General features: G+C 43.5%; 1 protein-coding gene across 1 annotated transcript in view; it reads right to left on the reverse strand.

The window, feature by feature from the left end:
* PA2G4 (proliferation-associated 2G4) overlaps positions 1-12,667 on the reverse strand; it is a 39,542-nt gene that overhangs the window by 14,540 nt on the left and 12,335 nt on the right. Inside the window, exons 3-6 of the mRNA XM_074533941.1 lie at positions 10,005-10,110; positions 8,745-8,814; positions 4,317-4,409; positions 2,642-2,705 (exon numbers count right to left, since the gene is read on the reverse strand). Coding sequence (XP_074390042.1) covers positions 2,642-2,705; positions 4,317-4,409; positions 8,745-8,814; positions 10,005-10,110 — 333 coding nt within the window. The remainder of the gene's footprint in view (positions 1-2,641; positions 2,706-4,316; positions 4,410-8,744; positions 8,815-10,004; positions 10,111-12,667) is intronic.

Below are 12,667 nucleotides of genomic sequence, written 5' to 3' on the forward strand. Positions count from 1 at the left end.
AATTCCCAGATTTGGGGGATTCCCTCCCTTTCCCAGCCCAATCCAGGGGTTTTTCCCTGTGATCCCTTTTCCTTGAAATTCCCATTTTCCCCTAGAATCCCCTTTTCCCTGGAATTCCCTTTTTCCATGATCCCTTTTCCCTGGAATTCCTTTTCCTTGGAATTCCCTTTTTCCTGAAATTTCATTTTCCCTGGAAATCCCTTTTTTCTGGGATCCCTTTTCCCTGGAATTCTCCTTTTCCCTTTCCTTTTTCCCTGAAATCTCCTTTTCCCTTTTATCCCTTTTCCTGGATTCCCCTTTTCCAGGATTCCCTTTTCCTTGGAAATCCCTTTTACTGGAATCCCTTTTTTCCCTGAAATTCCCTTTTTCCCTGGAATTCCCTTTTCCCTGGAAATCCCTTTTTCCCTTTTCCCTTGAATCCCCTTTTCCCTTTTATCCCTTTCCCCTGGAATTCCCTTTTTCCCTGGAATTCTCCTTTTCCCTTTCCCTTTTTCCTGAAATTCCCTGGAAATCCCTTTTCCTGGATTCCCCTTTTTTCCCTGAAATTTCCTTTTCCCTGGAAATCCCTTTTACTGGAATCCCTTTTTTTTCTGGGACCCTTTCCCCTGGAATTCCCTTTTTCTCTTTCCTTTTTTCCTGAAATTTTCTTTTCCTTGGAAATCCCTTTTACTGGAATCTCTTTTTCCCTTTTCTCTCTTTTCCCTTGAATTCCCTTTTCCCATGATCTCCTTTTCCCTGGAATCCTTTTCCCTGAAATTCCCATTTCCCTAGAAATCCCTTTTCCCTGGAAATCCCTTTTACTGGAATCTCTTTTTTTCTGGGATCCCTTTTCCCTGGAATTCTCCTTTTCCCTTTCCTTTTTCCCTGAAATTCCATTTTCCCTGGAATCCCTTTTCCCTGGAATTCCCTTTTTCTGGAATTCCCTTTTCCATGATTTCCCTTTCCATGAAATTCCCCTTTCCCTGTGATCCCCTTTTCTCTGGAAATCCCTTTTACTGGAATCTGTTTTTCCCTTTTATCCCTTTTCCTGAATTCCCTTTTTCCCTGGAATTCTCCTTTTCCCTGGAATTCCCTTTTTTCTGGGATCCCTTTTCCCTGGAATTCTCCTTTTCCCTTTCCCTTTTTCCTGAAATTCCCTTTCCCCTGGAAATCCCTTTTATTGGAATCCCCTTTTCCCCTTTTATCCCTTTTCCTATGATCCCCTTTTCCCTGGAATTCCCTTTTTCCTAGATTCCATTTTCCCTGGAAATCCCTTTTCCCTGGAATTCTTCTTTTCCCTTTCCTTTTTCCCTGAAATTTCCTTTTCCCTTTTATCCCTTTTTCTGGATTCCCCTTTTCCAGGATTCCCTTTTCCTTGGAAATCCCTTTTACTGGAATCTCTTTTTTTCTGGGATCCCTTTCCCCTGGAATTCCCTTTTTCCATGATCCCTTTTCCCTGGAAATCCCTTTGACTGGAATCCCTTTTTTCTGGAATTCTCCTTTTTTCAGAAATTCCCTTTTCCCTGGAAATCCCTTTTACTGGAATCCCTTTTTTCCCTGAAATTCCCTTTCCCCTTGAATTCCTTTTATCCCTTTTTCCTGAAATTCCCTTTTTCCCTTTAAATCCCTTTTACTGGAATCCCTTTTTTTTCTGGGACCCTTTTCCCTGGAATTCTCCTTTTCCCTTTCCTTTTTCCCTGAAATTCCCTTTTTCCCTGGAAATCCCTTTTTCCCTTTTATCCCTTTTCCTATGATCTCCTTTTCCCTGGAATTCCCTTTTCCATGATTTCCCTTTCCATGAAATTCTCCTTTTCCCTGTGATCCCCTTTTCTCTGGAAATCCATTTTCCCTTTTATCCTTTTTTCCTGGAATTCCCTTTTTCCCTGGAAATGCCTTTTACTGGAATCCCTTTTTTTTCTGGGATCCCTTTTCCCTGGAATTCCCTTTTTCCATGATCCCTTTTCCCTGGAATTCCTTTTCCTTGGAAATCCCTTTTTCCATGATCCCTTTTCCCTGGAATCCCTTTTTCTCTTTCCCTTTTCCCTGGAATTCCCTTTTTCCCTTTCCCTTTTTTCCTGAAATTCCCTTTTCCCTGGAAATCCCTTTTTCCCTTTTATCCCATTTCCTATGATCTCCTTTTCCCTGGAATTCCCTTTCTCTGGAATTCCCTTTTCCATGATTTCCCTTTCCATGAAATTTCCTTTTCCCTTTTATCCCTTTTACTGGAATCCCTTTTTTTCTGGGATCCCTTTTCCCTGGAATTCTCCTTTTTCCTTTCCTTTTTCCCTGAAATTTCCTTTTCCCTTTTATCCCTTTTACTGGAATCCCTTTTTCCATGAAATTCCCCTTTCCCTGTGATCCCCTTTTCCCTGAAATTCCATTTTCCCTGGAAATCCCTTTTACTGGAATCCCCTTTTCCCTGGAATTCTCCTTTTCCCTTTCCTTTTTTCCTGAAATTCCCTGAAATTCCCTGGAAATCCCTTTTACCCTGGAATCTCCTTTTCCCTGAAATTCCCTTTCCCCTGGAATTCCCTTTTTCCATGATCCCTTTTCCCTGAAATTCCTTTTCCTTGGAATTCCCTTTTTCCTGAAATTCCCTGAAATTCCCTTTTCCCATGAATTCCTTTTTTCCCTTTTCCTGGAATTCCCTTTTTCCCCTCACCTTCAATGGGTGTGCAGTGAAACGCGTGGGCGATTTTATTCCAGGCCTCTGTCACTTGTGTGTTCTGGAATTACAAATAAAACACCAAAAAAAAATCCCAAAATTTTACAATTTTATAGATAAATAACATCACCCACCCCTAGCAGGACTTTTCCATAAATCCCATAAATTTTGGGATAATTTCCATAAATATTTTGGGACAAACCTCAAAGCTTTTCCAGCCAACACATCAAAAAAAACCCGAAAAAATTCAATTTTCCATCCAGATTTTCCCACAAAATCCCATAGGTTGGGTCCTAAAAATCTTGGTGTTGATTCCTAAAATTCCCAAAATTTATTTGAATCCCATAAATCCCATAAATTTTGGGATAATTTCCATAAATATTTTGGGACAAACTCCAAAGCTTTTCCTGCCGACACGTCAAAAAAAAACGGAAAAAATTCAATTTTCCATCCAGATTTTTCCCACAAAATCCCATAGGTTGGGTCCTAAAAATCTTGGTGTTGATTCCTAAAATTCCCAAAATTTATTTGAATCCCATAAATTTTGGGATAATTTCCATAAATATTTTGGGACAAACTCCAAAAGATTTTCCCGCCAACACATCAAAAAAAACCCAAAAAAATTCAATTTTCCATCCAGATTTTCCCACAAAATCCCATAGGTTGGGTCCTAAAAATCTTGGTGTTGATTCCTAAAATTCCCAAAATTTATTTGAATCCCATAAATTTTGGGATAATTTCCATAAATATTTTGGGACAAACTCCAAAGCTTTTCCTACCGACACATCAAAAAAAAACGGAAAAAATTCAATTTTCCATCCAGATTTTTCCCACAAAATCCCATAGGTTGGGTCCTAAAAATCTTGGTGTTGATTCCTAAAATTCCCAAAATTTATTTGAATCCCATAAATTTTGGGATAATTTCCATAAATATTTTGGGACAAACTCCAAAGCTTTTCCCACCAACACATCAAAAAAAACCAGAAAAAATTCAATTTTCCACACAAATTTTCCCACAAAATCCCACAGGTTGGGTCCTAAAAATCTTGGTGTTGATTCCTAAAATTCCCAAAATTTATTTGAATCCCATAAATCCCATAAATTTTGGGATAATTTCCATAAATATTTTGGGACAAACCTCAAAGCTTTTCCCGCTGACACATCAAAAAAAACCCAAAAAAAATCAATTTTCCACCCAGATTTTTCCCACAAAATCCCATAGGCTGGGTCCTAAAAATCTTGGTGTTGATTCCTAAAATTCCCAAAATTTATTTGAATCCCATAAATCCCATAAATTTTGGGATAATTTCCATAAATATTTTGGGACAAACTCCAAAGATTTTCCCGCTGACACATCAAAAAAAACGGAAAAAATTCAATTTTCCATACAAATTTTTCCCACAAAATCCCACAGGTTGGGTCCTAAAAATCTTGGTGTTGATTCCTAAAATTCCCAAAATTTATTTGAATCCCATAAATCCCATAAATTTTGGGATAATTTCCATAAATATTTTGGGACAAACTCCAAAGCTTTTCCTGCCGACACATCAAAAAAAACGGAAAAAATTCAATTTTCCATCCAGATTTTTCCCACAAAATCCCACAGGTTGGGTCCTAAAATTCCCAAAATTTATTTGATTCCCAAAATTCCCAAAATTCCCAAATTTCCCACCTGATTCCCGGGTTTCACCAGGCGCAGGGCGGCCTCGGCACACAGGTGAGCTGCCTTGATGACGTCGGCTTTGCGGCCACAAACGGGATTTTCCTGAAAAAAAACCATAAAAATTTGGGATTTCTGAAGGATTTTGGGATGAAAATTCAATGTTTTGGGATTTATTCCAATTTCTGGAATGTGGCAAAAAAGGGGAAAAGTCCCAAGAGAATTCCAGAAGTTTCCCAGTTCAGGCATCAAAAATATGGATTGGGAAAATTCCAGCAAAGTTCCAATGGGAAAATTTGGGATTTTCCCCAAAAACCACCAAAATTCCAATGGGGAAATTTTGGGATTTTCCTCAAAAACCACCAAAATTCCAATGGGGGAAATTTTGGGATTTTCCTCAAAAACCACCAAAATTCCAATGGGGAAATTTTGGGATTTTCTCCAAAAACCACCAAAATTCCAATGGAGGAAATTTGGGATTTTCCCCAAAATTCCAATGGAGGAAATTTGGGATTTTCCCCAAAAATCACCGAAATTCCAATGGGGGAAATTTTGGGATTTTCCCCAAAAATTCCAATGGGGAAATTTGGGATTTTCCCCAAAAATTCCAATGGGGGAAATTTGGGATTTTCACCAAAAACCACCAAAATTCCAACGGGGGAAATTTGGGATTTTCCCCAAAATTCCAATGGGGGAAATTTGGGATTTTCCCCAAAATTCCAATGGGGAAATTTGGGATTTTCCCCAAAATTCCAATGGGGAAATTTTGGGATTTTCCCCAAAACCCACCAAAATTCCAATGGGGGAAATTTGGGATTTTCCCCAAAAATTCCAATGGGGAAATTTGGGATTTTCCCCAAAATTCCCATGGGAAAATTTGGGATTTTCCCCAAAATTCCAATGGGGAAATTTGGGATTTTCCCCAAAATTCCAATGGGGAAAATTTTGGGAATTAGGAACTTGGGGAATTAGTAATTTTGGGGAAACACCAAAATTTGGGATTTCTGAAGGATTTTGGGATGAAAATTCAATGTTTTGGGATTTATTTCAATCTCTGGAATGTGGCAAAAAAGGGGAAAAGTCCCAAGAGAATTCCAGAAATTTCCCAGTTTAGGTATTGCTATGTAATTAAAATATGGATGGGGAAAATTCCAATGGGAAAATTTGGGATTTTCCCAAAAATTCCAATGGGGAAAATTTGGGATTTTCCCCAAAATTCCAATGGAGGAATTTGGGATTTTCCCCAAAATTCCAATGGGGGAAATTTTGGGATTTTCTCCAAAAACCACCAAAATTCCAATGGAGGAAATTTGGGATTTTCCTCAAAATTCCAATGGGAGAAATTTGGGATTTTCCCAAAAAAATACCAAAATTCCAATGGGGAAAATTTGGGATTTTCCCAAAAAATTCCAATGGAGAATTTTGGGATTTTCCCCAAAATTCCAATGGGGAAATTTGGGATTTTCCCCCAAAATTCCAATGGGGAAATTTTGGGATTTTCCCCAAAAACCACCAAAATTCCAATGGGGAAATTTTGGGATTTTCTCCAAAAACCACCAAAATTCCAATGGGGGAAATTTGGGATTTTCTCCAAAAACCACCAAAATTCCAATGGGGGAAATTTGGGATTTTCCCCAAAAACCACCAAAATTCCAATGGGGAAATGCTGGGATGTTCCCCAAAAACCACCAAAATTCCAATGGGGGAAATTTGGGATTTTCCCCAAAATTCCAATGGGGAAAGTTGGGATTTTCCCCAAAAACCACCAAAATTCCAGTGGAGGAAATTTGGGATTTTCCCCAGAATTCCAATGGAGGAAATTTGGGATTTTCCCCAAAAACCACCAAAATTCCAATGGAGGAAATTTGGGATTTTCCCCAAAAACCACCAAAATTCCAATGGGGAAATTTTGGGATTTTCCCCAAAAACCACCAAAATTCCAATGGGGAAATTCTGGGAATTAGGAAATTTGGGGAATTATTAGGAATTTTGGGGAATTAGGAAATAGGAATTTTGGGGATTTAGGAATTTTGGGGAATTAGGAATTTGGGGAATTATTAGGAATTTTGGGGGATTAGGAATTAGGAATTTTGGGGAATTAGGAATTTTGGGGAATTATTAGGAATTTTGGGGAATTAGGAATTTTGGGGAATTAGGAATTTTGGGGAATTATTTGGAAATTTGGGGAATTGGGAATTTTGGGGAATTATTAGGAATTTTCACGCTGGGAATTCCAGCAGGAAAAAGGGACCCTGGGGTGGTGCCACCTCAAATCCTGACATTTTGGGATGGTGCCACCTCAAGAGATTTTGGGATGGTGCCACCTCAGATCCAGATGTTCCAGACTGGTGCCACCTTGGATCCTGACACCCCAGGGCACTGCCACCTTGGATCCAAAGGTTCCAGGGTGGTGCCACCTCCAAATGTGACACCCTAGAGTGGTGCCACCTCAGATCCTGACACCCCAGAGTGGTGCCAACTTGGATCCAGAGGTTCCAGGGTGGTGCCACCTCAGAATGTGACACCCCAGGGTGGTGCCTCCTCAGATCTGGAGTATCCAGACTGGTGCCACCTTGGATCCTGACACTCCAGGGTGGTACCACCTTGGATCCACAGTTTTTGTGATGGTGCCACCTCAGATCCAGAGGTTCCAGGGGGGTGCCACCTCAAACTCAGAAACCCTGGTGTGTTGCAACCACAGATCCAGATGTCCCAGACTGGTGCCACCTTGGATCCTGAAACTCCAGGGCACTGCTACCTTGGATCCTGAGATTTTGGGATGGTGCCACCTTGGATCCAGAGGCTGAGGATTGGTGCCACCTCAGATCCAGAGGTTCCAGGGTGGTGCCCCCTTGGATCCTGGCACTGACACTCCAGGGTGGTGCCACCTTGGATCCACAGGCTCCAGACTGGTGCCACCTTGGATCCTGACACCCCAGGGCACTGCCACCTTGGACCCAAAGGTTCCAGGGTGGTGCCACCTCCAAATGTGACACCCTAGAGTGGTGCCACCTCAGATCCTGACACCCCAGAGTGGTGCCAACTTGGATCCAGAGGTTCCAGGGTGGTGCCACCTCAGGATGTGACACCCTAGAGTGGTGCCACCTCAGATCTGGAGGTTCCAGACTGGTGCCACCTCAGATCTGGAGGTTCCAGACTGGTGCCACCTCGGATCCTGACACCCCAGGATGGTGCCACCTTGGATCCACAGGTTTTGGGATGGTGCCACCTCAGACCCAGAGGTTCCAGGGGGGTGCCACCTTGGATCCTGGCACTCCAGGGTGGTGCCACCTCAGATCCGGAGGTTGCAGGATGGTGCCACCTCAGACATTCCAGGGTGGTACCACCTTGGATCCACAGGCTCCAGACTGGTGCCACCTTGGATCCTGACACCCCAGGGTGGTGCCACCTTGGATCCACAGATTTTGGGATGGTGCCACCTCAGATCCAGATGTTCCAGACTGGTGCCACCTCAGATCTTGACACCACAGGGTGGTGCCACCTCAGACCCAGAGGTTCCAAGGTGGTGCCACCTCAGAATGTGACACCCCAGGGTGGTGCCACCTTGGATCCTGACACTCCAGGGCATTGCCACCTTGGACCCAAAGGTTCCAGGTTGGTGCCACCTTGAATCCAGCAGCTCCATAGTGGTGCCACCTCAGACCCAGAGGTTCCAGACTGGTGCCACCTCAGAATGTGACACCCCAGGGTGGTGCCACTTTGAATCCAGAGGTCCCAGAGTGGTTCCAATGGCACCCAAAGGTCCCAGGGTGGTTCCAATGGCACCCAGAGCCCCAGGGTGGCTCCCCTGGCACCCAAAGGTCCCAGGGTGGCTCCAATGGCACCCAGAGATCCCAGAGTAGTTCCAATGGCACCCAGGATGGTTCCAATGGCACCCAGAGGTCCCAGGGTGGCTCCCCTGGCACCCAAAGGTCCCAGGATGGTACCAATGGCACCCAGGATGGTTCCAATGGCACCCAGAGGCCCCAGAGTGGTTCCCTGGCACCCAGGGTGGCTCCCCTGGCACCCAAAGGCCCCAGGGTGGTTCCCCTGGCACCCAGGGTGGTTCCAATGGCACTCAAAGGTCCCAGGGTGGTTTCCCCTCAGTCCCAGGGTGGTTCTTTGGCACCCAAAGGTCCCAGAGTGGTTCCAATGGCACCCAAAGGTCCCAGAGTGGTTCCAATGGCACCCAAAGGTCCCAGGATGGTTCCAATGGCACCCAGAGGCCCCAGGGTGGCTCCCCTGGCACCCAAAGGTCCCAGAGTGGTTTCCCCTCAGTCCCAGGGTGGTTCCAATGGCACCCAGAGTGGTTCCAATGGCACCCAGGATGGTTCCCCTGGCACCCAAAGGCCCCAGGGTGGTTCCCTGGCACCCCTCAGTCCCAGGGTGGTTCCCTGGCACCCAGAGGTGCCAGCAGACACCCCCCGATGACAAACCCACCTTGGAGGCGCCGAGCACGAAGGTGTGTGCCACGTTGGCGATGAACCCGTCCACGTGCACGCCCAGGTCACTGCAACAGAGGGGGAAAAATGGGAATTCCGGGAATTCCAGACATTCCAGAAATTCCAGCAATTCCAGACATTCCAGCCATTCCAGGAATTTCCAGCAACTCCAGAAATTCCAGCAATTCCATCCATTCCAGCAATTCCATACATTCCATCAATTCCAGCCATTCCATCAATTCCAGAAATTCCAGAAATTCCATCAATACCAAAAATTCCAGCCATTCCAGAAATTCCATCCATTCCAGCCATTCCAGCAATTCCATCAATTCCAGACATTCCAGGAATTCCATCAATTCCAGACATTCCATCCATTCCATCAATTCCACCCATTCCAGAAATTCCATCAATTCCATCAATTCCAAGAATTCCATCAATTCCAGACATTCCATCAATTCCAGAATTTCCAGAAATTCCAGCCATCCCAGGAATTCCAGAAATTCCATCAATTCCAGTCATTCCAGACATTCCAGCAATCCCAGAATTTCCAGGAATTCCATCAATTCCAGCCATTCCAGCCATTCCATCAATTCCAGACATTCCAGCAATTCCAGCAATTCCAGCAATTCCATCAATCCCAGCAATTCCAGCCGTTCCAGGAATTCCAGACATTCCAGCAATTCCAGGTATTTCCAGCAATCCCAGAAATTCCATCAATTCCAGCAATTCCATCAATTCCCGGAATTCCAGAAATTCCAGACATTCCAGCAATTCCAGACATTCCAGGAATTCCAGAAATTCCATCAATTCCAGACATTCCATCCATTCCAGCAATCCCAAAAATTCCAGCCATTCCAAACATTCCAGCAATTCCATCAATTCCATCAATTCCAGGTATTCCATCAATTCCAGGAATTCCAGAAATTCCATCAATCCCAGAAATTCCAGCCATTCCTGGAATTCCAGCCATCCCAAAAATTCCAGACATTCCATCCATTCCATCAATTCCAGAAAATCCAACAATTCCATGAATTCCAGGAATTCCAACAATTCCATCAATCCCAGAAATCCCAGGAATTCCAGCCAGACCCCAGCACACCCAACGCTGCCCCCCAGGCTCATTATTACCCTTTAATTACCAAACAACTAATTCTGTACTAAAAACCCGGGGTGGGCTGACAGAATCTTGGATAATTTTGTGATTTCCTTGATGGAAATTTGGGATTTTCAGGGAATTTGGGATTTTCCTGGCACTCACATTTTGACCAGATCCCCGTTTTTCAGGATGTAATCCTGGTCGCTCTTCAGCGGGGAGAAGTGACAGACGCAGTTATTGACGGAGATACTGGTGGGGAAGGCGATTCCTGAGGAGAAAAATGGGAAAAAAATCAGATTTTTGGGATTTTGGAGTCCTTAAATTCCCATTTGGGGACCTTAAATCCTCATTTGGGGTCTTTAAATCTCCATTTGAGGACTTTAAATTCCCATTTGGGCACCTTAAATCTCCATTTGGGCACCTCAAATTCCCGTTTGGGGACTTTAAATCCTCATTTGGGGACCTTAAATCCTCATTTGGGGACCTTAAATCCTCATTTGGGCACCTTAAATTCCCATCTGAGGACTTTAAATCTCCATTTGGGGACCTTAAATCTCCATTTGGGGACTTTAAATCCTCATTTTAGGACTTTAAATCCTCATTTGGGGTCTTTAAATCCTCATTTGGGGACCTTAAATTCCCATTTGGGGTGTTTAAATCTCCATTTGAGGACCTTAAATTCCCATTTGGGGACCTTAAATCTCCATTTGGGGACCTTAAATCCCCATTTGGGGACCTTAAATTCCCATTTGGGGTCTTTAAATCTCCATTTGGGGACCTTAAATTCCCATTTGGGGACTTTAAATCTCCATTTGGGGACCTTAAATTCCCATTTGGGGACCTTAAATCCCCATTTGGGGACCTTAAATCTCCACTTGGGGACCTTAAATCCCCATTTGAGGACCTTAAATTCTCATTTGAGGACTTTAAATCTCCATTTGGGGACCTTAAATTCCCATTTGGGGACTTTAAATCCTCATTTGGGGACCTTAAATCTCCATTTGGGGACCTTAAATCTCAATTCCACCCTCCTGGGGCAACTTCACCCATCCCAGCCTGGCCTGGGTCACTCAAATTCCATTCTGGAACATTCCAGGGAGGAATTTCTTCAGATATCCCACCTAAATCTACTTCCAGAACCTCAAATTTTGGGATTTTGGGGACCTTAAATCCCCATTTGGGGACCTTAAATCTCCATTTGGGGACCTTAAATCCTCATTTGGGGTCTTTAAATCTCCATTTGGGGACTTTAAATTCCCATTTGGGGACCTTAAATCCTCATTTGGGGACCTTAAATCCTCATTTGGGGACCTTAAATCTCCATTTGGGGACCTTAAATTCACATCTGAGGACTTTAAATCTCCATTTGAGGAATTTAAATTCCCATTTGGGCACCTTAAATCCTCATTTGGGGACCTTAAATCCCCATTTGGGGACCTTAAATCTCCATTTGGGGACCTTAAATCCACATTTGGGGACCTTAAATCCTCATTTGGGGACCTTAAATTCCCATTTTAGGACTTTAAATCTCCATTTGGGGACCTTAAATCTCCATTTGGGGACCTTAAATTTCCATTCCACCCTCCTGGGACCCCTTTCCCCATCCCAACCCAGCCTGGGTCACTCAAATTCCATTCTGGAACCTTCCAGAGAGGAATTTCTTCCTGATATCCCACCTAAATCTACTCCCAGAACCTCAAATTTTGGGATTTTGGGGACCTTAAATCCTCATTTGGGGACCTTAAATCCCCATTTGGGGACCTTAAATCTCCATTTGGGGACTTTAAATCTCCATTTGAGGACCTTAAATCCTCATTTGGGGACCTTAAATTCCCGTTTGGGGACCTTAAATTCCCGTTTGGGGACCTTAAATCCTCATTTGGGGACCTTAAATCCCCATTTGGGGACCTTAAATCCCCATTTGGGGTCTTTAAATCTCCATTTGGGGACCTTAAATCCTCATTTGGGGACCTTAAATCTCCATTTGGGGACCTTAAATTCCCATTTGGGGACCTTAAATCTCCATTTGGGGACTTTAAATCCTCATTTGGGCACCTTAAATCCTCATTTGGGGACCTTAAATCTCCATTCCACCCTCTAGGGACAACTTCACCCATCCCAACCCAGCCTGGGTCACTCAAATTCCATTCTGGAACCTTCCAGGGAGGAATTTCTTCAGATATTCCACCTAAATCTACTTCCAGAACCTCAAATTTTGGGATTTTGGGGACCTTAAATCCCCATTTAAGGACTTTAAATCCCCATTTTAGGACTTTAAATCCTCATTTGGGGACCTTAAATCTCCATTTGGGGACCTTAAATCCTCATTTGGGGACCTTAAATTCCCATTTGGGGACTTTAAATCTCCATTTGGGGACCTTAAATCCACATTTGGGGACCTTAAATCCTCATTTGGGGACCTTAAATTCCCATTTTAGGACTTTAAATCTCCATTTGGGGACTTTAAATCTCCATTTGGGGACCTTAAATCCTCATTTGGGGACCTTAAATTCCCATTTGGGGACTTTAAATCTCCATTTGGGGACCTTAAACCCTCATTTGGGGACCTTAAATCTCCATTTGGGGACCTTAAATTCACATTTGGGGACTTTAAATTCCCATTTGGGGACTTTAAATTCCCATTTTAGGACTTTAAATCTCCATTTTGGGACCTTAAATCTCCATTTGGGGACCTTAAATCTCCATTTGGGGACCTTAAATCCTCATTTGGGCACCTTAAATCCTCATTTGGGGACATTAAATCCCCATTTGGGGACTTTAAATTCCCATTTGGGGACCTTAAATCCCCATTTGGGGACCTTAAA

The sequence above is a fragment of the Zonotrichia albicollis genome, unplaced genomic scaffold (assembly GCF_047830755.1).
Source record: "Zonotrichia albicollis isolate bZonAlb1 unplaced genomic scaffold, bZonAlb1.hap1 Scaffold_177, whole genome shotgun sequence".
Classification (NCBI taxonomy): Eukaryota; Metazoa; Chordata; class Aves; order Passeriformes; family Passerellidae; genus Zonotrichia; species Zonotrichia albicollis.